General features: G+C 42.9%; 1 protein-coding gene across 1 annotated transcript in view; it reads right to left on the reverse strand.

Annotated features, from left to right (window-relative positions):
• Positions 1-1,745: 1,745 nt before the first annotated feature.
• The window catches only part of MKNK2 (MAPK interacting serine/threonine kinase 2), a 39,160-nt gene continuing 12,905 nt past the window's right edge, over positions 1,746-28,000 (reverse strand). Inside the window, exons 4-13 of the mRNA XM_015810024.1 lie at positions 25,454-25,551; positions 19,747-19,826; positions 18,464-18,537; positions 18,036-18,140; positions 16,599-16,654; positions 16,241-16,336; positions 6,433-6,627; positions 6,109-6,273; positions 4,930-4,973; positions 1,746-2,209 (exon numbers count right to left, since the gene is read on the reverse strand). Coding sequence (XP_015665510.1) covers positions 1,957-2,209; positions 4,930-4,973; positions 6,109-6,273; positions 6,433-6,627; positions 16,241-16,336; positions 16,599-16,654; positions 18,036-18,140; positions 18,464-18,537; positions 19,747-19,826; positions 25,454-25,551 — 1,166 coding nt within the window. The 3' untranslated portion in view covers positions 1,746-1,956. The remainder of the gene's footprint in view (positions 2,210-4,929; positions 4,974-6,108; positions 6,274-6,432; positions 6,628-16,240; positions 16,337-16,598; positions 16,655-18,035; positions 18,141-18,463; positions 18,538-19,746; positions 19,827-25,453; positions 25,552-28,000) is intronic.

The following is a 28,000-nucleotide window of genomic DNA, read 5'->3' on the forward strand; positions in this document are numbered from 1 at the left end:
ACATGCATACAAGTGTTTGTCTTCCTTCCCCTATTCCAAAAAGCAGGCTTTTGACCATTTTAGCACATCTGAATGCACCATCCTGAGTTTGATTTACAGTTCTGCCCCTGCTCCCCCAGATTCACAGGCTTCCAGCAGGCCTAGCTTTAAACTAGATTCATTGTTGTTTTCTTACACAAAACCCACAATTGTAAGAACTGTAGTTCTGTAGAGATTGGGGGAAGGGGAGGCTAGAGGTTCCCCAAATTAATTAGTCCCCGTAGGAAGCAACCATCCCTGAGGAATTTTATCTATACTGGTTCAGAATAAGAGGAACCAGAGGCTCCCAAGACTGGGAAATATTTCAAAATAAATCCCTCGAGCCACAGTCTGCCTTTGAGATGGGGAGCTCAAACAACGCATTGTCTTGGTTTTTTTTTAAAAAAAAAAAAATTAAAAAACACTCACCAAAAGTTGTAAAGGATTGCCATAAACTGTTCTGCCACAATAAGAATTTCCTATACGAGAGGGCATCCTACAGTTGCAAACTCTGAAGCAATTATACATCTCTATGAATATTTTTGCAAAGATTTTTACAGCCCCGCAGAGGATGGTTTAATTAATGTTGACTATCTTCCGGTCAGATTAAGCCTCACTTTTTCCCCCAATAGCTTACTCCAGTGTTTCTCAACCTTGGCAGCTTGAAGACATGTGGACTTCAACTCCCAGCATTCCCCTGGCCAGCCATGCTGACCAGGGGAATTCTGGGAGTTGAAGTCCAGTCTTCAAACTGCCAAGGTTGAGAAACACTGGGTTACTATATGGAAGGTAGTAAAATCTTTCCTTTTTACTACGGTAGAACTTTTTTTAACCTTTTATCTCTCCTTATCAAACAGGGAAAAAAAAACCCATTAAGCGATTAGATTCCACTATAGTAGATCCTAAAACAAGCTTTTTACTCTTAAAAAAAAATTGGACCCCTCCCATGTTAACAGGACATATCTGGATTGAAACAAAATAGGGTTCTTGTGTTATCCGCAGCTTGGCCCCTTGAGAAAAAAAAAAGAACAAAATACAAAATAAGTGCTGTGAACGGTGCCAGGGGGTGGGGAGAAGGAATTCTGCCCTATATGTATGGGTTTCCTCTTCCCAAATCCCCCCTTCTGTTTATATCCCAGATACCACTACTTTCAGCTTATAGAATCTATACAGTTTTAGGGAAGACTCTGCAATTTTCCCTACATTTTCCCCATAAATGAACATTCATACAATCCACGGACTGTAATTGTTTCCCTCCTCCCCGCGCCTTAAGTCACTCCAGTGCTTTTGGGGAAAAAAGACCCTCAACCCATACAGAATCCGAGTAGTTATGCTTGTTTGTTTAAAAAAAAGAAACCAATAGCAAGAACAAAATTAAAATAAACGTAAAAAAAAAAAAAAAAGCAAACACTCTCCAAAACATAAAAATGCTACGTTTAAAAGTTCAGGCTTGGAAGGTGGGGCAGGCAAGGGAAAGGGTTTGTCCCTCCCCTCTTTTCACAGTACAAGAAGCTGAGAGAAAGGGAAGGGAAAAAAAGAGAACAGAAGCCCCCCTCCCCCCAGATAAGCTATCCTTCAGTGGGGAGAAAGGGACTTTTTTTTTTTTTTTTACTTTTTAAGGAAAAATTATGCGTGTTATCAAAATGCACCGCGAAGAGGGGAAACAAGGGAAGGGAGGAATAGAATTTAAATAGCTTTTAAAAAAAAGAGAGAGAAAGAGAGAGAAAGAAAGAGAAAGAGGGAGAAACAAAAAGGAACAAGAAACAAAACAGCCTGTGTCGAACAAGATCAAAGACGGAAAAGAATTCTTGGAAACCAGCCAATTTGGATCTTGATCTTTTGTTAAGCTATTCAAGCAGACCTTTTTGTCCGAAAAGCACGGAAGAGGTGGGGGGTGAGGGAAGGAATGGAAGAATGGACGTATATAAGGAAAGGCAGTCACATGTGATCCCCAACCAAGACCAAGGGGGTCACCAGATGCTGGGTGGCGTTCGCTTTAGCCATGCTGGTCTTCTGTCTCCGTTTGGCCAGCTTGGATTCGGAAGGAGGAGAGAGGTGCATAGAGCATGAGGTAGCTTTGATGATAATGGGGTGGGTCTCCTCCGCAGCTTCCTCCTCGTGCTGCATTAACTGACGGTTGACAGCAATGGCTTCGGCGGCAAACGATGTCAACTCTTTGGCACTGCTGTTCCTACCAAGGGCAATGACAAGAAAGCAAGTTAAGAACGTCTGGACCTCGATTTTGTAGATCCCACAACTAACTGTTAAATACAGTGTTTCTCAACCTTGACAATTTTAAGGCATGTGGACTTCAACTCCCAGAATTCCACAGCCAGCATTGCTGGCTGTGGAATTCTGGGAGTTGAAGTCCACATGCCTTAAAATTGTCAAGGTTGAGAAACACTGCGTTAAAATGTGGGTGCAGAAGAATAATTTCGGACACGGCATTACAGGTAGTCCTCGATTTAACAACAGTTCATTGAGTGACTGTTCGAAGTTACAACGGCACTGAAGAAAAGTGACTTACGACCGTTTTTCAAACGTACAACTTTCGCAGCAGTCCCCCTGGTCACATGATCAAAATCCAGACACTTGGCAACGGACTCATATTTATGACCGTTGTTGGGTCCTGAGGTCTTGTGACCATCTTCTGCGACCTTCTGACAAGCACAGTCAATGGGGAAGCCAGACTCACTTAACAACCGTGTGACTAACTTAATAACTGCAGTGATTCACTTAACAACTGTGGCTAGAAAAGTCGTAAAATGGGGCAAAACTCACTTAACAACTGTCTCACTTAGCAGCAGAAACATTGGGCTCAATTGTAGCCGTAAGTCGAGGACTACCTGGAACTTGTTTTGCAGGTTTGCTCCCCGGAGCTCTGTGGGAGGGACTGGAATCCCAATTTGGGCCTACATTACTTCTTTGCTTAACTATAGAAGTTTCTGGTGGTCAGCTGTGATCTTGCCTGGCCTGGGGTCTGCACAGCACTTGATTTCCAAAAGGCCATGAAAACTTGACTCATCGCTTAGGCCAGGGGTAGGCAACCTTGGCTCTTTTAAGACTCGTGGACTTCAATTCCCAGAATTCCTGAGCCAGCATGGCTCAGCTTGGAAACCTCTCCCTTTCCCCTCAGCAAGGCTGGCTCAGGAATTCTGGGAGTTGAAGTCCACGAGTCATAAAAGAGCCAAGGTTGCCTACCCCTGGCTTAGGCGTTAGGGCTGGGTGAGTAAAGCATGTATGTTTGCAATTGTGAGCGGCTTGAGAGATGTTCAGTTCTTGTATTTATTCCCTTTGCTATTAAATATATTCTAAATCAGTGGTTCTCAACCTTTTTAATGCCGCGACCCCAACTGGTCGTAAGTCGAGGACTAAACTGGTCGTAAGTCAAGGACTAAACCGGTCGTAAGTCGAGGACTACCCAACCGGTCGTAAGTCGAGGACTTTCCCTGCCCGGGAGTGCCGCGCATGCGTGGTTCCGCCCCCTGCACCGGTCGAGGCGTAGCTGGCAAGCGGCAGAGACGGAGCAGGTTGACCACCAGCTGGCCCAGCCCAAGGGAGGTAAGGCACCCGCCGGAAAAGGGAAAAAAATGGCGGACAGCCTTGCTTGGCGACCCCCGTGAAATGGTCGATCGAGCCCGACCCACAGGTTGAGAACCACTGTTCTAAATTTTGTTTCAGAATGGTTTTGTATTGTTAGTCACCCAGAGTTATTCCCCACCTTGAAGTGGGGAATCATATCAGTTTTCTAAATACTGTGTTTTCCCGAATATAAGCCCTATCCCAAAAAGAAACCCTGGCCTAGCTTGATTTTTGCGCGTGTGCCTAATATAAGCCCTACCCCCCCACCAAATAAGCCCTAGTTAAGAGTCTGCCCAGCTGACTGACCGCCCATTCCATCTGGTTGTTCGCGATGCCACTGCAAGGTGAGGTGAGGCAGGTGGGGGAGGGGGTGGAGCTGCCCCACGGCGCCCCATACCCACTTACCTCAGGGCCCCCACAGCCAGGCCTCCCATGCCGACACCCGCCTTGCGTCGCGGTGGCGGCACCAACAGTCCTGTCCAGGAGCCCACATGGCCATCACGTCTGCAGCCACTCGAAGCCGCTCACGTGCAGCCACTCGAAGCCGCTCAAGGCAGAGGCCTTCAGGAATGGTCTATTTTCAGGAAAGGTCTCTGTAGCCGAGAACGGAGGCCGGGGGGGCGACACACATGTCAACCAATTTTCGGCTGCAGAAGCCTTTCCTGAAGGCCTCTGCCGGTGAAACGGAGGCTGGGGGGGGGGGCGGGTGAACACGTGCATCAACCCAGGCCTTGTTCTCGGCTATAGAGGCCTTTCCTGAAAGTCTCCACTGGTGAAACGGAGGCCGGGTGTGGTGTGACATGCGCGAGCAGCCAGAGAAGTAGGCCGGCGGTGCCCACACGGGCTCCTGCTAGACAGGGCTGTCGGTGCCACCACTGAAGACGTTCCCCGAAAATAAGACCTATTGCCTCTTTTGGAGGCAAAAAAAAATGTAAGTCCAGGTCTTATTTTCAGGGAAAATAATTCACTGAAGGAAGGCTGTGATAGCGGCAGAATTGCCCGTGTTTTCTGGCCGTGCCTTTCCCATTTTTCATTGGTACGCCCTATTACCTGTTATTAAGCTGAAGTTCTACACACCTTAAAATTACTATTGAAATAATGGTAATTATATACATGTTATACTGGTTTGTGAACCAAAAGACTCATAATGCAGTAAAGATTAGAAAGCTATTGCTTTCCATATATTTAGTTTCTGAATAAAAACCAATTTCCAGCCGATAAGAAACCTCATTAAGTGGCTATAATTCTCTACAGGAGAAATTAAGAAAGATTTGAGGTATACCTCAATATTCTTATTTATTAAAAGCATTTCTGTAATGCTTCACTCACCTTTGTAGGATGATTGGAGTGGGGAGCGTGTTATCAGGAGCACACTAGAAGCAAAAAAAGAAGAAATGTTGTCATCATAATAGTCATCTAAGACTGCTTACAACTCTTTGCAGACCCCAATGCCCTTTTAAGCTACACCTTCTCTGCATTTTTCCATGACAAAATTAAAGTTCCATTTAAATAAATACAATGGAGATACATACATCAATCCTATTCAAATTATCTATATCGTAGGTGTCTGTTTACTACTGGAGGTGCAGTCTGAACATGGACAGAAAACTCACTTTATAGAAAAGAGATGTCTGGGGCTTCCAAATCTGTAAGAAATTGTTTCTCCACCTTGGCAACTTTTAAGATATGTGGACTTCAACTCATGGCTGGCTAGGGAATTCTGGGAATTGAAATCCACACACCTCAAATTTGCCAAGGTTGAAAAACCTTGCTGAAAGGCTAGGCTGCATTTCAATCAAGCCTGATAACTATAGATTTCATGGATATATCCACACGTTGTTTGGCTACAATAAATGCCATGCCTTATTTTTTTTTAAAAAACTTCAGAGTCTAATTTACATTAACACTGTATATTCTCCCTTGGAAGCATGCAGCTGAGGGACCAGTTAGCCCCTGAAAGCTCTACACCCCCCCCCCATTAACTTTTGAATTTTAACTATCCTTGCCTTCATTTTAAATGTTTGTATTTAGTTTTTATTTTTTAAATATTTTATCTGTACACTGCCTGAAGTGCTTCTGTGAGGGAGATGGGTGATTTCTAAAGCAGACAGACAGACAGACATAGATGATATAAACAGATAGATAGAAAGAAATAGAAAAAGATATATAGATAGAAATAGGTAGATAGAGAAATGGAAATAAATAGAAATAGGTAGATGATAGATAGATGACAGACAGACAGACAGACAGACAGACAGACAGACAGACAGATAGATATAGAAATAGGTAGATGATGGATGGTTAGATAGATAGAGGATGGAAATAGGTAGAGATAGAAACAGAGAGATGATGGAGGGCAGAGAGAGAGGGGGGGGGGAGAGAGAGAGAGAGAGAGAGAGAGAGAGAGAGAGAGAGAGAGAGAGAGAGAGAGAGAGAGATGGAGATAAATAAATAGAAAGGCAAAAGAAATGATCTCATGTCCATCTTTTCTCACTCAAGGATGCTCACCCCTTGTACCCAAGGATGCTTGAGGACCTCGGCCGCACTCAGACGCTTTTTGGCATCTCTTACAAGAAGCTTTGAAATGAGGTCTTTAGCTTCAAAAGAGATGTGAGCCCAGTCCTTGTCTGGAAATTCATACTTCCCCTCCTGGATGCTTTCAAACAGCATATTCTGCGAGAAGAGAAAGTTACGTTACGAAAAGAAGCCAGCAGATCTAAAAATAGTTAAGAAACACGTACAGGAACCAATTATGACATTTCTAAAAAGAGGGAGAAGCCAATGGAACTTTGCACTGCTGGCAAACAGGAAGTGCCATCTGGGTATGATCACCTGGCAAGCAGGGCACGCTTCACCACGGTCCCAGCCGCAGTCCGTTCCACAGTGACCCACAAAAGGGGGGTAACCACTCAGCATGATGTACAGAATGACTCCCAAGCTCCATAAATCACAGCGCTTGTCGTAGATGGATGCTTCTTCATTGAAGGCCTCCACCACTTCTGGGGCCATATATTCTGCTGAACCACACTGGGGAAAGAAAACAAAATTCGTTAACAGCCAACAGTTTAGACTCTGATTCAGATGCGGTTGTTTGTGCAGATGTGAGTGCTTTAAATGCACAGGTTTTGTCTCCAGTTAACTATAGGAAAGCATAATCAAGAAAGATAAGGTGCTGATTTCTGCCAGGATTCATCTCTGGTTACTCTTTTGCAAACCTATAGAGACTTATCTTTTTCTCCCTCGCTTAATCTGTAACGATTCTCAGTGAAACTTACTGGCAATAGAATCAGGAATGATAAGGCAGCCATAGGGATATCTGCCAAAAATGGTCTAGTCAATGATTGCTCAATGAAACCAGGTTTCAGTATTATTTCTAAACTTCAGATTCTGTGGAAGTTAGCAACATGGGATGCTATTGCCTTCTGACCCCACTGGAAACAGGAAGCTGGTTAGTGGCCTGTTCTTACGTCCTCTACAATGACACCAGAACCTCCATGCCTAGATGCAGTCTATTTCAGCTGTCAAATGCTCAAAACAAGCAAGAACAGAAGATTCCTGCAAGCCACAAATGCCACAAACTGCAGGGGAAAAATACAAGCCTGACCAGAAACAGAAACCAGATATGAGGCCAGATGGACTCAGCAAGGAAATTATACCCTTCGCGTTCTCTAGATTAGATACCTTCTGTTTTAGCTGGCGAAAAAATGAAAACCTACTAGCCACACATAACCATAACCTCACCCAACATAAATACAGTTTGCCACCTAAGGACATTTGTTTCCAACGAGTTCCTGGAAGAAAAATGGAAGCAGCAAATCTGAGCTCTGACGTCCCAAGACTGCCCCAAACCTCAAAGCAAGAATGGCCAAGAGCAGGGGTCTTCAAACCTGGCAATTTTAAGACTTGTGGACTTCAACTGGCTGAGGAATTCTGGAAGTTGAAGTCCACAAGTCTTAAAGTTGCCACGTTTGGAGACCCCTGGTGAAGAGGTTGAGGGAAGTGGATTAAGAACCCACATATACTTATCTCCAAGGACTATAGCCTACAGTTTCAGCCAAGTTGGCCATGTCTTCTTTCCTGTAACACAGCCCCACCCACCTACACTTCTCACAATCTTAGGAAAAATCTGAGCCCCCAGCATGGAAGCCCGGAAAGATCAGAGTACCAAATTCAAATTTCCTGCAAGCATTCTTTCCCCCAAAGTCTCCTGAACCACAGAAACGTACTAGCTGGATTCACATGGCATGTTTATCCTGAGACACAGGTTAACCCATTAAAATTGCTATTTTACATAAACACAGTATGGTTCACTTACTATGCAACATTAATTGCTGAGATCCCTAAAGTAGTAAATTACAAATTATCCAATCTTATTTTAATGTAATCAGTGTGGTATGACTCAAATCATGCAGTCCATTTTCAATGCAGAGAATTGAATACGAAATCAAACGTAGGTTTTTCATAGGTTTTTTTTTAAGTTGGCAAGTCCAACTGCTAATTCTCGAATGATCACCAAGATTCTTCCTTGTCCCAAGCCAGCATTTTCCAAAAATATTAATAGTAATCTATACATTTACCTTATTCTAATCTACAAATAGTAGCATACTGTACAGAGAGCAAGACACAGATCCATTGGGCTTTCATACTAGAGGCGCACATAGATAATACTTGTTCTCTACAGGTAGTCCTCAATTTACAGCAATTCATTTAGTGACCGTTCAAAGTTATAACAACACTGGGAAAAGTGACTTATGATCGTTTGTCATATTTACAACCATTGCAGCAACCCCATAGTCATGTGATCAGAATTCAGATGCTTGGCATGTATTTATGACAGTTGTTCCAGCGTCACGTGCTCACTTTTGGAGACCTTCTGACAAGCAAAGTCAATGGGGAAGCCAGATTCACTTAACAACCATGTTACTAACAATAACTGCAGTAATTCACTTAACAACTATGGCAAGAAAGATCATAAAATGGAGCAAAATTCACTTAACGAATGTTTCACTCAGCAACAGAAATATTGGGCTCAATTCTGGTCGCTAAGTCGAGGACTATTTGTAATGTGTTTCGCGGTGCTGTCTGGGCAATTTTGTTCTATCATCTCCTAAAACAAGAGTAGGAACGTTACAACATTTGTAATGTTCCAAATGTGATTGGGTGCTATTTTCCCAGAACCTAACTAACATTCAATGGTTATGCAAAAAATGGGGTGCTTGGCTCATCTCTGATCCTAGAAAAAGGAAACAGGATGCCCAAATTCATTATTAGTTGCTCTGGCTTTCTAACACCTTAAACAATTTTTTTTAACCAAGCTTGTTGAAATGAGGCTTTGGGAGAGGATGGAAAGAAAAAAATATGTGTCTTTCAGCTGCTCCCTATACCGATGCTACACGCACCACCCCAATTTCTATGAGTCTTTGTTTAGTCTTCAAAGTGTTGTGATTGGTGGAGCTCTCAACCTTGATCTATGCCGCAGAGGAAAGATCCAAGAGCACATGTGATCCCCAAAGCCATTGCATCACCTCCCAGAGGACTCCAGAGGTTGCCAACAAATTCTAGCTTGGAAGACGGCGCATTGGGGAAATGGTTAAATATGTAATTGGAGAGTAATCATCTTTGCTGTAATTTGAAGTCTAAAAGAAATGTAATCAAAGTTTAGTTTTTAATCCTCGCCCTACCAATCCTCTTGGGAGAACGTGGCTTTTACCACACAGTTCAAAGGCTAATTTGAGCCCCCAAATTTGCACTCCCTCTTGCCAAGATGATGATGACGACGATGATGAATAGTATGAGAAGTCCTCGGCTTGCAACCACAACTGAGCCCAGCATTTTTGTTGCTAAGTGAGACGTTTATTGAGTTTTGCCTCATTTTGACAACCTTTCTTGCCACCGTTGTTAAGCGAACCACTCCAGTTGTTAAGTTAGCAACACGGTTGTTAAGTGAATCTGGCTTCCCCATGGACTTCGTTTGACAGAAGGTTGGACAAGGTGATCGCACGACGCTGGGACATTGCAACCGTCGTTAAGTGTGAGTCAATTGCCAAGCGGTTGAATTTTGATCATGTGACCGGGGGAAATGCTGCAATGGCTGGCCGTAAGTGTGAAAGTCGGTCACAAATCACTCTTTTCAGTGCCCTTGTAACTTTGAACGGTCACTATATGAACCATTGTTTAAATCAATGTATTCTTAAACAGTCAATAGACCAAAGGACTCGTCACAGAGAGTTCCGTGCATCACACATAAGAAGTTAGCTTTCCATTAAAAAGGGGGGAGAGGGGTTGGGATAGACCAGGGGTAGGCAACCTTGGCTCTTTTATGACTCGTGGACTTCAGCTCCCAGAATTCCTGAGCCAGCATGGCTCAGCTTGGAAACCTCTCCCTTTCCTCTCAGCATGGCTGGCTCAGGAATTCTGGGAGTTGAAATCCACGAGTCATAAAAGAGCCAAGGTTGCCTACCCCTGGATAGAGAATCAGTACAGGTAGGCCTTGAGGTAAAACCATTGGTTTATAGAGCAGCGGCCCCCAACCTTTTGGGCAGCAGGGACCGGTTCCATGGAGACAGTTTTTCCCCCCGCGGACTGGAGGGGACGTGGTTTTGCATGCTGCCTGCTTTGCTTGTTTGTGCGGACCGGTTGCTGGCATGCCACAGACTGGTGCCGGTCCACAGACCGGGCGCTGCGGAGCCCTGGTCTGTGGACCGGCACCAGTCTGTGGCATGTCAGCAACCGGTCCGCACAAACAAGCAAAACCCCATCCACGAGATGCAGGCAGCACACAAAACCACACACTCTCCGGTCCGCAGAAAAACCTTTCTCCACAGAACTGGTCCCTGGTGCCCAAAAGGCTGTGGGGACCTCTGATTTAGATCTATCCTCTAATGAAAAATGAGAGCAAGGTAAAGCACGTGGTGGGGAGCAGGAATACTTAGGAGCGGTTTCCTATTAATTTTTGTCCATGAGGGGGTTGAAATTCCAGAATTTGCAACCGACAGGCATTTGGGCAAGGAATTCCCGGCATATGCCTGTGGCAGATCCTTAACCTGAGAAACACTGGGGACAGACAGCCATTCTTGAACAAGGAAAGAAAATGCTCAAAGGGATCCTTTCACACATTCCACAGCAAAGAGTCCAACAAGCGAAGCGATGAACATTTCCCTCTCTGTTTCCTTCCCATTATGCAAGTCATAATCCGCCTCCTCTCTGTGAGATTAAAAAAAATCAACGCTGGAGATAATAGCAGCTGCCCACGGAGCTGGCATTCATTCTATATCTCTCTCTCACACACACACACACACACACATACACAAACGCACAAGGCACCGAGTTCACCCATGGCCACCTCCCCCCTGTCCCTGAATGCAGCTGGATTGAACCAGCAGGTGCAAGGAGTCACACGTCCCTTGCTTGCACCAAGGTTGCATCAGCTGCCAAATTCCATCCCTCCCTTTTCAAAAGCAGAAAAAAAAAGCCCCACGATTGCATCAAACCAGGACAGGGCAGGGCAGGGCAGGAGTCTAGAACTTGCTCGACCAGCACGCCCTGTGGGAGCCAGGCCAGCAACTCTGGGGCTGAGCTGTGGCCTTGCATTGTGTTCGACTTCCCAGCTAAGCAGTTGCCTGCGGGGGCCACCAGAGAGAACACTACGTATCCCTTAACCCAGCAGGCTCTTCAGAGGGTTAGCAAAAGCACCCTGCATCTCAAACGAAAACCAGAACCCAACACGAGCCTGAAACAAATTAAAAAAACGTTCTAGTCCTAGCTCCGGTCAGAAAACACCAACTGGCTGGGTTCATGCAATTTATTGAAATAGAATTAACGTATGATTCCTTATTAGCCAAATGAAGATACCGCATGGTAGCCAAGGGCAACAGTCTGGCTCATGCAGCAGACTTAAGAAAGGGGGTTTGGATCATCTTTGGCGTGCCCAATTACCGGAGATAAGCAACGATGTTTGCTCATTTACACTGACTGGGTCCTTCCAGAGTTTCAGAAAAAGTCTTTTTGCTCAGCTGCAATAAGAGGCTTTTGCGAAACCTCCCAATACGTGCAGAATGTGTACAGGTAGTCCTCAACTTCTGACCATTCCCTTAACGACCATTCAAAGTTATGATGCCCCGCCTCTCAAAAGGTATTTATGATCTGGTTCCGAAGTTCTGATAACCTGTGTGTGTGTGTGTGTGTGTGTGTGTGTGTGTGTGTGTGTGTCCACAGTCACTTGACCATATCTGAAGTGCTTGACAACTGGCCTGAGTTACTATTTAAGGCAGGGTTAGGCAACCTTGGCTCTTTTATGACTCGTGGACTTCAACTCCCAGAATTCCTGAGCCAGCATGGCTCAGCTTGGAAACCTCTCCCTTTCCCCCCTCAGCATGGCTGGCTCAGGAATTCTGGGAGTTGAAGTCCACGGGTCATAAAAGAGCCAAGGTTGCCTACCCCTGATTTAAAGCAATCGATGGTCACATGACCACAATTTACTGCCCCCCCCCCCCGCAAACCAGTCTTTTGGGTTTTGGCAAAAATATCCTCCAGAGAACAATGGCTTTGCTTCACGACTGCAGTGTTTGCTTAAGGACCAGGATGATTTGCTTAAATGCTGCAAAAATATTATAAAAATCGGGTCAGTCACCTGATGACCGGCTTTACAACCCTCACACAACTTGCTACCGTAATGAACAGGTTCCATTATGGTTGTAAATCAAAGTAGTACTTGTACTGTGTGCCTCTTGGAGAAAAAAGAGAGAGGAAGAAAATGCAAAATAAACTGTAATTACCAGTCTTACAAAGAAAAAAATACAGCTGAATTTAACAGAGAGTTTTTTCCCCTCCACTCATTCTTCAAGATCTCTGCTACTATGGGAACAAGATAAAATATCCCGTAACTCCGAGGAGTACAAAATAGATGGGGGGAAAAGACTGAAGGGTTCAGGAAGGCCCTCTTTTTTATTGCTTTGCGCTGAATGAGAAGGGCATAGAGTTCATAAATCTCTCTATGGGTCTTCCTGGGATCATTATGACCGGCAAGGAGGATGGAGGGAATGGAGAGAGAGGAAAATTCAAATTAAACACAGCCCTCGTTGCAGCAGCAATTTCCATCCATCTGTGAATATGCTTATGGGGCAAGGGGAATACTCCCAGAAAGAATCAAACGCCCCAAACACCTTGAATAAAATCAAAGACGTGTAAAAATTAAGAAAGTGGTTGTTGTTTGTTTAGGTACCTCTTAGCCATACGGGAGGAGGATAATACAAAAGGAAGAAAGCAACTTCCTCTGAGTAATGTGGAAAGGCAAGATCGTGTCCAACCAGATGCATGAACACAAACATACCCACTCACACAAGCCAAACCTGCCCATCAAGACAGGTGGGTTAGCCTGGCTACACAATAAAGATGCCAAATTGTAGCCACATCTCCACCTTTTCCTTGCTCCTCCCATCACCCCATAGGCAAGCCTCTGCTGACCCACTTTAAGCAAGCTTCTTTGCCTCCCACATCTATGGGGGGAGGACGGGATAAGAGAGATGGATGGAGGGCAGAATCTCATTTAAACCTGCCGGTGCATCAGAACATCCTCAGCACACAAACAGAGAGAATGATCAGCCTTGGTGCTGAGAGAAGTCATGGATAAAACCAACCAGGCATGTTCAGAAAGGCTGGTGTGTGTATGTGTGTGTGTGTGTGTGTGTTTAAAAGCATTTCTACACAAACTTCCAGAAACAAAATCAGTCAAGTGAAACTAGGGCACAGCACCGCAACTCAATCCACCATGGTAGCAGAATATTTTACATTCTGAAGGTTTCCCCTCCAAATAATAACCAAGCTGGATCCTACTTAGTTTCCAAACCCTGAGAAGATTACCAAGGTACTGCAACCTGTGTATTTTGGGAAGCAATCTACTGAAGGCCCTTAGAATCAGTTACTTTCATTCAGCAGAACCTGCCTCATTATTGCACATCTTGAAGGGAACAGGGAGATTGGGACAAAGTTTGCAAGGTAGAAAAAGTATAGAGACTCAATGATGGGGCCAAGACAGAGGATTAATAGGGCAATTTTCCTAAGGATTAATAAAGTTACTCTTCCAACTATTTGTCTTCCTCAATATTTGGGGTTACCCAAAGTCCATCAGGATGCTCCTTGAAGGGCCTATATTAAAAGATCCTTTCCCTTAAAATAGAGATTTATCAGATGGACAAATATCTTCACAAATTTGAGAAGAGCAAGTGCAGATCACACTAGGCGTGGAAAATTTACAAAAGTGGCACTTTAAAAAAATGCCAACTCTAATTTACAACTAAAAACTAGGTGAAATGCACAACGTTTGCATGCATTCTCAAGCAGAAAATCATATTAACAATATTTAGAAATTGCATCACTAAAATTCTATAGACTGTCTGAAGAGCTTTCAGGGGGCAGGGTCACCAAAATGGCTTTCTATAGGACAAGAAAGCCAGGATCTGCTGCTCTTACTTGCTTCAATCTGTGAGATTTCTTTTCTCTACTTCATCATGCAGTTCCTTGCGTGTGGCTGGATATAAATTTTGGCTACCTAAGTCATGGGAGAGGAAAGATGCAAAGTATTTCACTACAGTGCCTCTGCATAGAAAGCTATCAGTAATAAGGCTGGTTCCTATGAAGCTTAAAGATTGATTTATTTTTAAATTAAGCAGGCTTAATTAGCCAGAAAAGAGGTCCCCAACCTCCGCTCCGTGGACCGGCAGTGGTCCACAGCATGCCAACAAAGGGCCACGCAAACAAGCAAAGCCCCATCTGAGGGATGCAGGCAGCACACAAAACCACGCCCCCTCCGGTCTGTGGAAAAACCTCTCCATGGAACCGGTCCCTGGTGCCCAAAAGGTTGGGGACCGCTGAGCTAGAGTTTTCCAGGAAAAGTCTAGCTGCAATTTGACAGCTGCACGCAAAATAGTCTCTAATGTTCCTCTACAAATTAAGGAGATTCTAAGCAAGAACTTCAAAAGGATGGTGCAAAAGGATAGGTTGGTACATGCAAAAAGGGAGTAATTATCGCAGGGTAAATAATACAGGTAGTCTTTGACTTATGACAATTGAGCCCAACATTTCTGTCGTTAAGTGAGACATTTGTTACGTGAATTTTGCCCTGTTTTACAACTTTTCTTGCTGCAGTTTGTTAAGTGAATCACTGCAGTTGATAAGTTAGTAACGCAGTTGTTAAGTTAATCTGGCTTCCCCGTTGACTTTGCTTGTCAGAAGATAGCAAAAGGGGATCACATGATCCCAGGGCACTGCAACTGTCATAAATATGAACCAGATACCAAGCATATGAATTTTGATCACGTGATCATGGGGATGCTGCAAAGGTCGTAACTATGAAAAATGTCCAGGACTACCTATATATAACAATTGATTACTTTTCTCAGCATTTCTCACCAAAGGAGGTCAAGGTTCATCCTTCAGGTTTGTAGAAAGCATATGTAGTTTTCAAACCATGACCTTTACTTTCCTTAATCCATTTCCTCTGATAACAGTTAAGAAATCAATGCATGCAGAAAACCCTGATTACAAGACACCCCAGAAAAGAAAGTAGTTGAAGCCAAATCCCAGGATTCCTTTGAAACTAGAATGTTACACTACCATATACAAGTGTAAAACTTTTCAAGGACTGCGATTAAAAATGGTTCCCAAAACATCTGCCCAAAGAAAACCAATGGCATCCAGTCCTAAACTATAAACTTGCCAGAGAAGCCATTTTGCTACAGGTCTAGAAAAGTTTATTCAGGGTTATATTTGGTGGCTTCCTATGCATGCTGGATTGCAAGCAGATATTTCAATTTCTCTGCAAATTCTGAGGCATGACTTCTGGAGACACTAGCAATAGCAATAGCACTTAGACTTATGTACCACTTCCATAGTGCTTCACAAACAGTTTACAGAGTTGGCATATTGCCCTCAACAACCTGGGTCCTCATTTTACCAACCTCGGAAGGATGGAAGACGGTGAGGATCAAACTGCTAGCAGTCAGTAGAATTAGCCTGCAATACTGCATTCTAATCACTACACCACAGCTCTTATGAGGCACTACATTAAGGACACTAAACTACACAGCACTATATTGAGGATAACACATACACAATTCACACTAAATCCCAGAGATTCCTTCCACCTATGTAACCATCAATTACCACATCAAGCCTATAAAAGGATGGTGGAAGATCTATAAATCTAGCATCCTGCTTCCATGACAGCTCAGATGCCTTCAGAATTCCCAAGATGGCCTCCTTCTCCTACTGGGATGAGGTATTACTTAGAGATTGCTAAATGAAATCTATGTGCTGGTCGTGGCTTAGACTTACCGTATTGACTGATTACCTGCTTTTTGAGAATCAACTGAAATCTCATTTCAAAGCCTGCTAAGTTTTTAACAGCCAATCCCATAAAGTCAATATACACTGTGTAAAATCCATTTCCATTTAAAAGCAATTTTTCCCTAAATGAGACCTCCAGACTACCAGACTGGGTAAAGGTTTTGAGGTTTTTTTAAACATCCACTTGATCTATTTTATTGGGTGATCAATGTTTGTATAGTCCTTCCTCCCTCCCTCCCTCCCTCCCTCCCTCATGATTCTATGAAATACATTTCTCCTTGGGGGGGGAACCACTTACCGGAGTGAGGAGCTCTGGGGTGGAGATGGGAGAACAATCACCATTCAGCTTGATCCCACTTCCTAAATCAAAATCACAGATTTTCACCGGAGACACCTGGTGTTGGAGAGAATGGGGGAGGGGGGGAAAGGTCATCTCTTTTGAAAGGAAACTCCATGCTAATTGGAATTTAACATTCTGTCATAAATTCAATCCCTGTTTGTTATGCACAATCTAAACAGTCCGTATTTGTACTTTATTAGCCCACTTATCAGAGTATCCTGCATCAGCAAGTTCCTTCAATCTCCCTATCTTGCAGCACACGTGACCCCCTCAGACACTGGGAAGTAATCAAGGAAGAATTAAAACTACTGCTTACCTGATTTGAACTCTCACAGAGAATATTTTCTGGTTTTAAATCTCTATGTGCTATTCCTGTAATAAAAGAAAGAAAGAAGCTTAACATTAGCAGTTAATACTTTCTGCTTTTGACTGGAAGAACATGACCGAACAGCTGCCGGAGTGGAAAAGACAACGGAAAAGTTGAGCCAAGTTATGTAATCTGATCATGCTGGAAGCAGCCATAATTCTATCTAACCAAGCATCAAACCATGGTCAGCACAAACACCCTTAACACCTACTGTTTACAGAAGCCAGAAGGGTCCCGTCCCTTGTTTTATTCCAGATCCCTTTTAGAAAGCTACTTAGGAAGCAAAGAGTAGGCTTAATTAAAAAAAATCTTCCATCTGTCTCTTCTTCACATGGAACTGAATACTCCCAACAGTTCTCTCCAGTGGCCTGGCTCTAGCATTTGCCATTCAGAGACAAAAGCCATAAAGGGTTCATTTATTAGTTTAGGTCAATGGTCCCCAACATTTGTGGCTTGGCGGCGCGGGGGGGGGGGAAGAGGGGAACCAGGCTGCACGAGCAGTGGGCCGGCGTGCGCGTGCGCACTTCCACTCACACAAGAGAAGACTTTGGGGCACAGTTTCGCACTCCCTCAGGCACCAAAAGCTTTTGCAAAGGGATTGAAGGCCTGAAGCACAAGATTGTTCCCCAAAGCCTTTCATCCGTTTGCAAAAGCTTTGGGCATGGAGAAGAGAAGCCTTTGGGGGCGCAGTCTCATGCTCCTTCATACTCACCCAGGCTGCCCGACGCTCCAAAAGCAGATCGGGTGTCCTGTGCAGGCAGCCTGAGTGAGTCAGCGAAGCTGAGCAGGGCCCGCTCGTCCCACTCAGCCTCTGCTCTCACCACTCCGTTTTTGGAACATCGGGAGCAGGTGGCTTGGCGGCCCGGCTGGGGGAAGACAGGGGAACCAGGCCGTGAGAACAGAGAGACGGCGCACACGCGCAGCTCCACTCACACAAAAGAGAAGCCTTTGGGGGTGCGCTTACGCAAGTGGAGCTGCACATGCATGCCAGCCCAGTTCTGAGGAGGCTCCATGCAATAGTGGCCCATGGGTTGAGGACCCCTGGTTTAGGTGAGAGCCCCCAAGCAGGTGTTATTTAAAAATATTTATATTCCACCTTATTAGTGACAACACCTAATGTAGTTTTTGTTATTGGGGTAAACTTAAAAAAAACCCCACAGATCTTAAAAACAGATGATCTGAGATATCAACATTAAGCTCGGCTGATATGCTCATTAAAATAAAATAAAATTTAAAAACTGCCTGAGGAATTCTGGGACTTGAAGTCCACAGGTGCTAAAGTTACCAAGGCTGGAAACTCCTGGCTTACAGGACTGCAAAGAGACTTAAGTTGCACAATGCTTTGGAAAAACAAAAAATACTTTTGCCCCCAGCATTTTTACCCACCTTTATTGTGCAAGAAATTAAGGGCACTGGCTATGTCGTGCACCACCATGCTGGCCTCTAGCTCATTGAAATGGCGTCGACGATGGATATGGGTTAAGATGGAGCCTGAAAAAGATACATTGAAAGGCCCAATTAAGCCATGGACCAATATCTGAGGCTTAAAGATTTAGATAAAATGTGTCCAACTTTGGCAATTTTAAGACTTGTGGATTTCAACTGGCTGGGGAATTCTGGGAATCGTAGTTCACAGGTCTTAAAATTGCCAAGGCTGGACACCCCTGATGTAAATTATATATGGACAAGTACAACATGTATAATTTATAGTTTTTCCCTCCTTACTTAAACTGGGAAAAAATGGGTTTTTAAAAATAAGACGCTCTCCCTCTCCTACCTAAAATCCGACTCATTTTGGCCAGTGACTCACTCACCTCCTCTCATCTTCTCAAACACGAGGTAGAACCGGTCCTCTTCTTCAAAAAACTCAATCAGCTCCAGGATGTTTCTAAAGAAAAGATAAGGAAGGGCGGGACATAATTAGGGATAAGAAGAGACAGGCTAAGACACGGGTAGGCAACCTTGGCTCTTTTATGACTTGTGGACTTCAACTCCCAGAATTCCTGAGCCAGCCATGCTGAGGAGAAAGGGAGAGGTTTCCATGCTGAGCCATGTTGGCTCAGGAATTCTGGGAGTTGAAGTCCACGAGTCATAAAAGAGCCAAGGTTGCCTACCCCTGGGCTAAGAGAAAGAAATTAAATCCATTACATTTTCATTCAAAAATCAATCCTGATGATCAACCTCCTATTTTCTCCCATGGCAGGCAAAACACCTCTCAACAGTCACAATGCAGAGAATGAAGTCCATACTTTCCTTTCCCTAGAGTTAATATTCAGGGCTAGAGTGCCCCTTGATATGGAAGTACAGATAATCCTCGACTTACAACCATTCGTTTAGTGACTATTCAAAGTTACAATGGCACTGAAAAAAGTGACTTATGACCGTTTTTGCAGCATCCCCGTAGTCACGTGATCAAAATTTGGGTGCCTGATAACTGGCAGATATTTATGACAGCTGCATTCTCCTCAGGTCAACATGAGCACCATTTGTAACCTTCCCAACCAGCTTCCGACAAGCAGTAACAATGGGAGAAGCCGGATTCACTTAACAACTGCAGGATTCACTTAACAACCGCAGTGATTTGCTTAACAGCTGTGATTTTAAAAAGGTCATAAAATGGGACCCAGCTCACTTTAACAACTGTGTTGCTTAGCAAGAGAAATTTTGGACTCCATTGTGGTCGTTAAGTCAAGGATTACTTGTACCTGATTACAGGTAGTCCTCGACTTACAACAGTCCGTTTAATGACCGTTCGAAGTTGCAACGGCACTGAAAAAAAGGGACTTATGGCTGTTTTTTTTACACATACGGCCTCATGGTCACATGATCAAAATTCAGATGTTTGGCAACTGACTCATTTTATGATGGTAAAGTCAATGGGGAAGCCAGATTCACTTAACAACCGGGTTACTAACTGATCAACTGCAGCGATTCACTGGAGCAAAATTCACTTAACAAATGTCTCAGCCACAGAAATTTTGGGCTCCATTGTGATTGTAAGTCGAGGACTACCCGATTACTGCAGTCAGCATTAGGATACAACCGAATGCAAGGATACAAAAATCAAGCTTAAAACTGGCTCGCCTCTGCCCAGTACCTGTGTCCTTGGCACTGATACAGCATTTCCACTTCTCGAAATACCCGATTTCGGATGTGTCCAAGACGCTTCTCAATTATCTTTAAAAGAAAAAAAAACAAGGGAAAGGGTACAGTTACAACAAGGTCAAACTGAAGCAAATATTCTGAGCAGGTAGGTTGCGTTCAAAAGTTTGCTTCTTTCAACAAATAAAATGAGCAATGATTTTGACATCAAGCGTATAACGCTGCTCAAACTTGCCCCCCCTCCAACTGCTGTTCAATCTTCCCTGGGACGGGGAGGGCTGATCTGAAGTAATATTCCACGGGGAGGGGGTGGTATCAGCTATTATGCTCTATGATCCTGTATGAAGCGTGAGCAAAGTACAACAGGCGCTGGAGATAACGTTTATGGAGGCATTTACAAGATACGTTTTGAAGCCAACCCAAGCTCCAAACTCATAAACACCCCAAACTTTAGAAAACTAGGGAAACCAATTCTATAAAACATTAGTTTTTCCTATGCAAAGAAAAGTAGGCTCTTTCTTTATTCATTTTTATACTCAATGAAGAAAAGGTCATTTTTTTTCAACTGGTAATTTAAAAAAACCTCAAACCCATCTACTTAAGGTATAGAACTGAATATTTCTTTTTCACAAAAACAGTTTCCTAGCATCTCAAACACTAACAACAGAAGGGCGAGTTAAATTCCTCCCCAGCCTCAGATGGTTTCTCTGCTAGCAATTCTCATGCCCCCTTTCTTCCCATCCCTTGCCTCCTCAATCCCCCACCACCACTGCCCCACCTCCCTTCCTAATCCCTTTAGCTTCTTGCAATCTGTAGAACAAATTGGGCCTTTTGACTCAGAATGGCAAGATTCCACCTGTGAAACTGTACTCAAAAGAGTCTGGGGAAGCAGACATGCATCTGGCAAGTCTCTGCGCTCCCCCCCAGCCTTGCACAATAATAACAACAGTAACCTCACTAACTTATTCAGAGGAACAGGAAGGGAAGGGATTCTCCAGCTGTTCTCCGAGTGGCTGATTTCTTTCTTTCTTTCTCTTTCTTTCTCTTTCTTTCTTTCTTTCCTTCTCTCCCTTCCTTCCTTCTTTCCTCTTTCTTTTCTTCCCTTCATTCCTTTCCTTTTCCCTTCTTTCTTTCTTTCTTTCTCTTTCTTTCTTCTTTCTTTTTTTCTCTTTTCTTTTTCTCCCTTCCTTTTCTTCCCTTCCTTCCTTTCTTTCTTCCTTCTTTCCTCTTTCTTTTCTTCCCTTCTTCCCCTTTCCTTTTCCCTTCTTTCTTTCTTTCTCTCTCTCTTCTTTCTTTCTTTCTCTTTTCTTTTTCTCCCTTTTCTTCCCTTCCTTCCTTCCTTTCTTCCTTCTTTCCTTTCTTTTCTTCCCTTCATTCCCTCCTTTCCTTTTCCCTTTTTTCTTTCTTTCTTTTCTTTCTTTCCTTTTTCTCCCTCCTTCCTTTTCTTCTCTTCCTTTCTTCCTTCCTTCCCTTCTTTCTTCCTCCTTTTTCTTTCTTCCTTTTCTTTTTTCTTCCCTTTTCTTTCCTTTCTCCTTCCTTCCTTCCTTCCTTCCTTCCTTTCCTTCCTTCCTTCCTTGAAATGTCCCAAGGATTTTTTTTTCTCCAGCCTACCCCCTTTGCAACTGCAGCAATGTGCAAACGGCTGGGTAAGAAACTCGAAAGAGCAAAAGGGTGGAAAAAGGATTTGTCTATGGGGCCCCACACTTCTCTGCTCCCCAAGTTGCCACTTGCAGCCTGCAATGAATGAAAGAGCTGTTGTTTCTCGCTGTCTGCCAACTTTTTTTCTTTCTTTTTTTTTTTTAAAGCCACCCTCCCCAGAGAGGCAGGAACGCAGTGTGCAGCAGCAGCAGCTGTGTTCTCCTCCCTCTGCCCTGGGAGGTTTTCAACATCACCACCCTTTTGGCTTCTCTTTCCTCCATCAGATTTACAACTGTCCTCTCCTCCTTCCCCTCCCCCCCCCAAGCCATGGCATCTGCGCAACACAAACACACAAGCACACACAAACGGGCTGGTGCCAGGTTCTCCCTGTCCCGTTTTTAGATCATCTGCGTCACTGTCCCTGCCCTAATACAAGCTGGCAGGAGGGATTAAGGGAGGGGGGAGAAAAGGCTGGGGGAGGAACAATTGGGTTTGAAAAGAAGAAAAGGTCAAGCTGGGAGAGGCAGCTGAGACAGACGCCTTTCAGTGAAATTTTAAACAGAAAACTAAATTTTAGGCCTTTTGGCAGAGAGCTGCTGCAGGGGAATTACGGGGGGAGGGGGTTTGCCTGCTTTGTTAATTTTTTTTTTTTTATCAAGTTGTCTATTTACCAAACAACTGATTTAAAGAGATTAAGTCCGCCATAAATTAACGGAGGAAATCTAGGCTGAATTGAGCTGTAAGCATCTTGAACCAAGGACATAAATCGTGGGGTCCTATGTGTGGAAGAAGTCCTGTAGCATTCAATTCTCTGCTCAGAAAAAGAACAATAGTACCCCAAACAGATGGCTAGACCCGGCCACCACAGGGTAGCTCACTGCCTTTCTGGGAACTGCTTCCACTGGGAATCTGTCTTTGTCATATGGGTTTGATAAATTAATACTTAAAAAGCTTCTCCCCCCCCCACCCCCAATGTTCACACATTCATTTCTTGGAACCATCCCTTGCCATACAGGCCAGGAATTGTAGTTTAAGCTCTCCTGGAAGATGCTAGCTTGGAGACGGGGGGGGGGGGGTGAGGTTCAACAAATGTAGAGTATTTATTTTATTAAATTTATTTGTCACCCATCTCATTCTGAGGCGAAAGGAATAGGAATAGAATAGAATAGAATAGAATAGAATAGAATAGAATAGAATAGAATAGAATAGAATAGAATAGAATAGGACATAAATTATTATGAATTTAAATACATTGCCAGTTTTAGATCACAAAAGTTTCTGCCATCATCTCTTTGTTAGTCTGGCACCAACCGTGACATCCTGCTTGCTCCCACTTGTAATTGACTAAATACAGCTATTCATTTAAGAATTCAAAAGCAGGCTTGGTTTTATGTTAATATCTTAGGCAGGAGAGTCACGGGGCAGTTTTCCCAAGCAGGTTTTAAAAAATAAAAATAAAAATGGAGAGGCAGAGGCAGAGGAAAGGAAGGGACTAACTAGAGAATCTTAATCATTCTTCTCAAGACTGAGAAGACAGACGTCCTGTTTATTTTAGGCAGCAGCATGCCTTTCAAAAGAAGCTAGGAACAGAAGAGCTGTTTCATTCTTATTAATCATGCAGTTATGTGGCTGGTGTGTTGTTATTATTAGAGGAATCAGCTAATCAGCTGATATGTAGAGTAGACCTCTCTTGCATACAAACTGTATTTGCATCTGCCTAATGCTTGAACAGCTTCAATAAATATAAATAATAAATATACTCTGGAAGGAATAATCAATCCTTATTTTCCAGATCAAGAAATATCCTGATGCCTTGGCAATGCCAATTAGCCACATTTCCAGCTCACCACAGCCAACTCACAGTGTGACAACTAACCACAGCCAACTTACAGCGAGACATCTTGCTGTGGGATAATTTAAAAATTCAATTTTAATTATTTAACATAAATAAAAAAAAAAACTATTTTAATTTTTGTCATTCACATTTCATTTTGTCCTTCTTTTTGCATTTTTTTTCTTTACTGCTTCTACTCCACCATCTCTTTGATATTGGTGTAACTCTTGTCCCGCGGCGAGTAAGTTGTGGTGAATTGTCATAGACCCTTTCCAAAAGATGGTGGTAATTATTAAAAAGAAACTCTACTAACTCTACACATTTTTTTTTAAAAAAAAGGCTATTATCTTTTTGGAAGTAAGTAGCTAGCGTTCCAGAGAATGAACCAAACTAACTTTCTACTTGCAGAGATCCTTTTTCAACGTTTAGCTAAGCCAGGGGTCTTCAAACTTGGCCCTTTTATGACTTGTGGACTTCAACTCCCAGAATTCCTCAGCCAGCATGCCTGGCTGAGGAATTCTGGGAGTTGAAGTCCACAAGTCATAAAAGGGCCAAGTTTGAAGACCCCTGATCTAAACATTTAATATATTATATCACTGCTTCTAGCACATGCATATTAAAAAGAGAGAAAGAGTGCATTACAGGATTTAGAGACTGGACAGCCATTTGTCCGAAATGGTATAGAGTTTCCTGCCTGAGCAGGGGGTTGGACTAGATGACCTCCAAGGTCCCTTCCAACTTTTTATTATTATTATTATTATTATTATTATTATTATTATTATTATTATTATTATTAATTATTATTATTATTATTATTATTATTATTACCCCAACAGCTGCTTCAATCACATCATTTCTGGTCATTGCAACTGGCATCAAGTTCAGGTTGTCCTCAACTTACAACAGTTCATTTAGTGACTGTTCAAAGTTACGTCACTGAAAAAAGGGACTTATGACTATTTTTCACATTTATGACCGTTGTAGCATCCCCATGGTGATGTTATCAAAATTTGGATGCTCGGCAACCGATTCATATTTATGACGTTTAGGGTGTCCATACATCTGATCACCTTTTGCAACCTTCTGGCAAGCAAAGTCAATGGCAAAGCTGGATCCACTTAACAACCATGTCACTAACTTAGCAACTGCAGTGATTCACTTAACAACTGTGGCAAAAAAAGATCGTAAAATGGGGCAATTCCCTTAACAAATGCCTCACTTAGCAACAGAAAGTTTGGGCTCAATTGTGGTTTTACGTTGAGAACTATATTTTAAATAACACAATCAGGGTTTGAAGAAGGAAGCCTCTAGGTCAGGGGTAGGCAACCTTGGCTCTTTTATGACTCGTGGACTTCAACTCCCAGAATTCCTGAGCCAGCATGACTCAGCTTGGAAACCTCTCCCTTTCCCCTCAGCATGGCTGGCTCAGGAATTCTGGGAGTTGAAGTCCACGAGTCATAAAAGAGCCAAGTTTGCCTACCCCTGCTCTAGGTAGCAGAACAGTTCATCTACCATTTCAGAGAATTACTATCTTTATTAAAACCTTCTTCACCCCCCTGATGTCTCTGAAATGTTCTCAACCATCCTGTAAGGTAGGAAAGATTAACATGACACAGACAGATCAAAACCAACTGCCTCCCAAGTCCAACTATATGATTAAAGACTTTGTGTACATTTTTGCTTGCATCAGCCAAAGCCTCCAAACAAGCGGTAGACGTGACACAGACTTAGGCAAACTGGAACTGGAGTTTTATTTACAAAGCTAGATTAAGGTTAAGAACCCAAGTATACCAAGATCAAAGCAAATTGCCTAGTGCTTGGAAGCTAGTTACGAATCCTGGCTCCACTCTTCAATCAAAATGAACTTTTTTGCAAAGCCTGCCACAGGTTTTGTAGCACTTCAGCATTTTCCTCAAATAGTTTGGGGTAGATTAGAGGGGATAGGCTGTAAAGAGCGGAACCACTGAGACCAAACAGGAATCTCGGTGTTACCCAGTTCTCAAGTCACTTTCTCCAATGCCCAAGAACTACAAAGCATTTCTCAAAAACATGGCTGCTGACTATAATGCACCAGGATTCTATTATTGCAGAAGACCAAAATTCAGATATTCCCACCCATGTATACATTTCAGCTCAACTCTTTTGGCTTCAGTGTTTGGGAAACAACAGGCCTTATTATTTCCCAGAATTCCCTTTCCTCAGAGAAGCCACTATGACCAAGGATTCATACCTTCACTGCGTACTCCTTATTAGTAATGAGGTTAACACAGGCCTGGACTTTTGCATGTGCCCCTTCTCCGAGGATCTCTTCTTGGAGCTGGTAAACATCTGAACGTGGTGGCAGAAAGGGCAGGGAGAGAAAGCATATCCCAAAATCAGACTTCAACAGAGTGTTCAGACAGCACCCCCACTGATCTGGGGGGAAACCCACAAAAGATCAAAAATGCAAAGGTAACCATTCCAGAATTCACCCACATCTAAGTTCTCCAGTTTCTAGTTTTGTTTCAACGAATGTAGCTTCACTCTACTTAATTGCTAAATAACATCGATCTAATCAGATCACAGTCAACAAATCCAACCCCCAGGGAAGTACATGGTTCTACTCTGAGGTTACTTTAACAACTATGATGGGAAGCTTTCTTACACTTAACCAAAATCACCTCATCCTAATAAGTTAACCCATAATTCTGTCTTCCACCTTCTGCATGGCAAAGAACATCTGTATCTCCTTTCAAAGTATGCTACCATATTCCTCAATCTTCTCTTTTTAAGGCCTAATATTTTCGATTCCTTCCTTATCTTGTCTTAGGACATGTGTCTCGCTCATCCAGCTTGCTCATTTATGAACCTGCTTCAGGTTTATCACTGGAAACAATTCTCCAGGTGGGATCTGACTGTATAAACAAGGATGGCACAAGCCAATGACATTTACTCCTTCTTCCTGTGAACAGGAAAGCTACAGACATCTCTGTCCGTGGCTTGTATAGCATGTTGTTTGAGTGTGTTTTGGTGCAAAATTAAAGAACAGTGTAAACTGAAGATAACCAAACCTAACAAAGAAACCTCAGGCTAACTCTTTTCAGATCACTTTCTAGTTGATGAGTTGAGGGCAACAGTACACCACCTTGTTGTGTGTCTATTTTAGAGACCCCGGCATAGACTAGTGTATACATGCTTGGGGTAAAACTAAACGACAGTTGTATCTACAGCAAGCTAACCAAAATATACCAAAGCTAAAAAATATACAAATATAAAAATAAAGAGTTTACAAGTAGTCTTTGTTTAGCAACCTTTCACAGTTACAACCATAATGAAAAAAAATAACTTTACGGCCAATCTTTGCATTTACGACCTCTGCAGGTCTATAAGCAAAGGAAAGCTGAAATAATTAAGCACAGTTGTGATTTCACTTAGTGACTGCTTGGCTTAACATCCAAGATGGTGGTCCCGACTATGGTTGCTAAACAAGGACTAACCGTATTGCACGTTTGGTGATTCAGAAACCACATATGATGAAGTGAATAGGGTTGAACTATGGAGTGTTTTGTGCAAATATGAAGGTTAGCTGCTGAAGGTAGTATAAGATGGAAATAAACTATGACGATCAGCAGGACACTTAGCAAATGACTCAACTTCAAAGAAAGACTAAGACAAAGGTGTGTCATGTCCCTTTATTTGTTTAATGTACAAGTACTTGTGGTAGTCTTAGATGTTGACTAAATGGGGATATTATGTTGTTGTCTGAGAATATTGCTGAAAATGTTACCCTTCCATGATGCAACAAGCAACAAAGAATCTGAAGATCGATGTATCAACATATCGATAAGTTGGGTCTGATAGGGCAAATGAAATTATATACTCACTACTCACAATCACCACCAGCTAACTCAAGCCGATGAATCTGGGCTCCCTGGTCCAACGTTTACTAAATATGGGAATGTGGTTGAAATTTATGCATTCAAACGCTATTAGAAACGTTGTGGGCAGTTTGTAGCTTGTGGCAAGGAACATATGTAAACATATATATATATATATATTGGTCAAGCCAAGTGAAAAGGGCCAAATACAGCGTGGCTCAGTTCACTCTGTCACATGGAAGTAGGGTACGTCAGGAGAAGCACGAAAATAAGCCGAATGTAGTGAGAATGGGTTGTCATGGGTGTGTACTGAAACACAGCCGAGAAAGGGTCAAGGATGAGTAAGTTCCAAATTAATTGAATACAAAAGGGAGTGATCACTGGAAAGCACAACTGACATCACAGAGATAACAAATGAGAACTCAATTGCAGAAACAAATACAAAACGAAAGACTGAATGGGCTGAAAGAAAGAGAAAAATGGAGGAAATTGTGGCTGGATGGATCTAGTAGGGTGATCTTGGGGTACGCTAATTTTTACTTATGTTTCCTTTTTTTAAATTCCCCGCTTTTAATTTCTTTACTATTTCTTCTTCTGTTTTGTACTTTGCATTATCTTGTTTTCTCCAAAAGGGAGCAGCTTAATGGGTATTTATATAACCAGATATGGAAATCAGAAACACTATCTTGTCTGCAAACAAGCTCGCTGGCCTTGGTATATGAAAAATCCAGTGAAAAGGAGAGAAGATCCATAAGGATTTTCCCAGTTAGCTTACTGAAAACAGGTTAACAAGTCCTTGTTATTGTTCTTTTCAGTTCTTTGGGTTGAATTTTAAATTAACCTAGTTTCTTTTCTGGCCCATGAATAGATTTCATCATTTTGCCAGTTGTCAGTTCCTTCTTTTAGTTTCTTTTTGGATT

The sequence above is a fragment of the Protobothrops mucrosquamatus genome, unplaced genomic scaffold, assembly GCF_001527695.2.
Source record: "Protobothrops mucrosquamatus isolate PMUCROS unplaced genomic scaffold, P.Mucros_1.0 scaffold6, whole genome shotgun sequence".
Lineage (NCBI taxonomy): Eukaryota > Metazoa > Chordata > Lepidosauria > Squamata > Viperidae > Protobothrops > Protobothrops mucrosquamatus.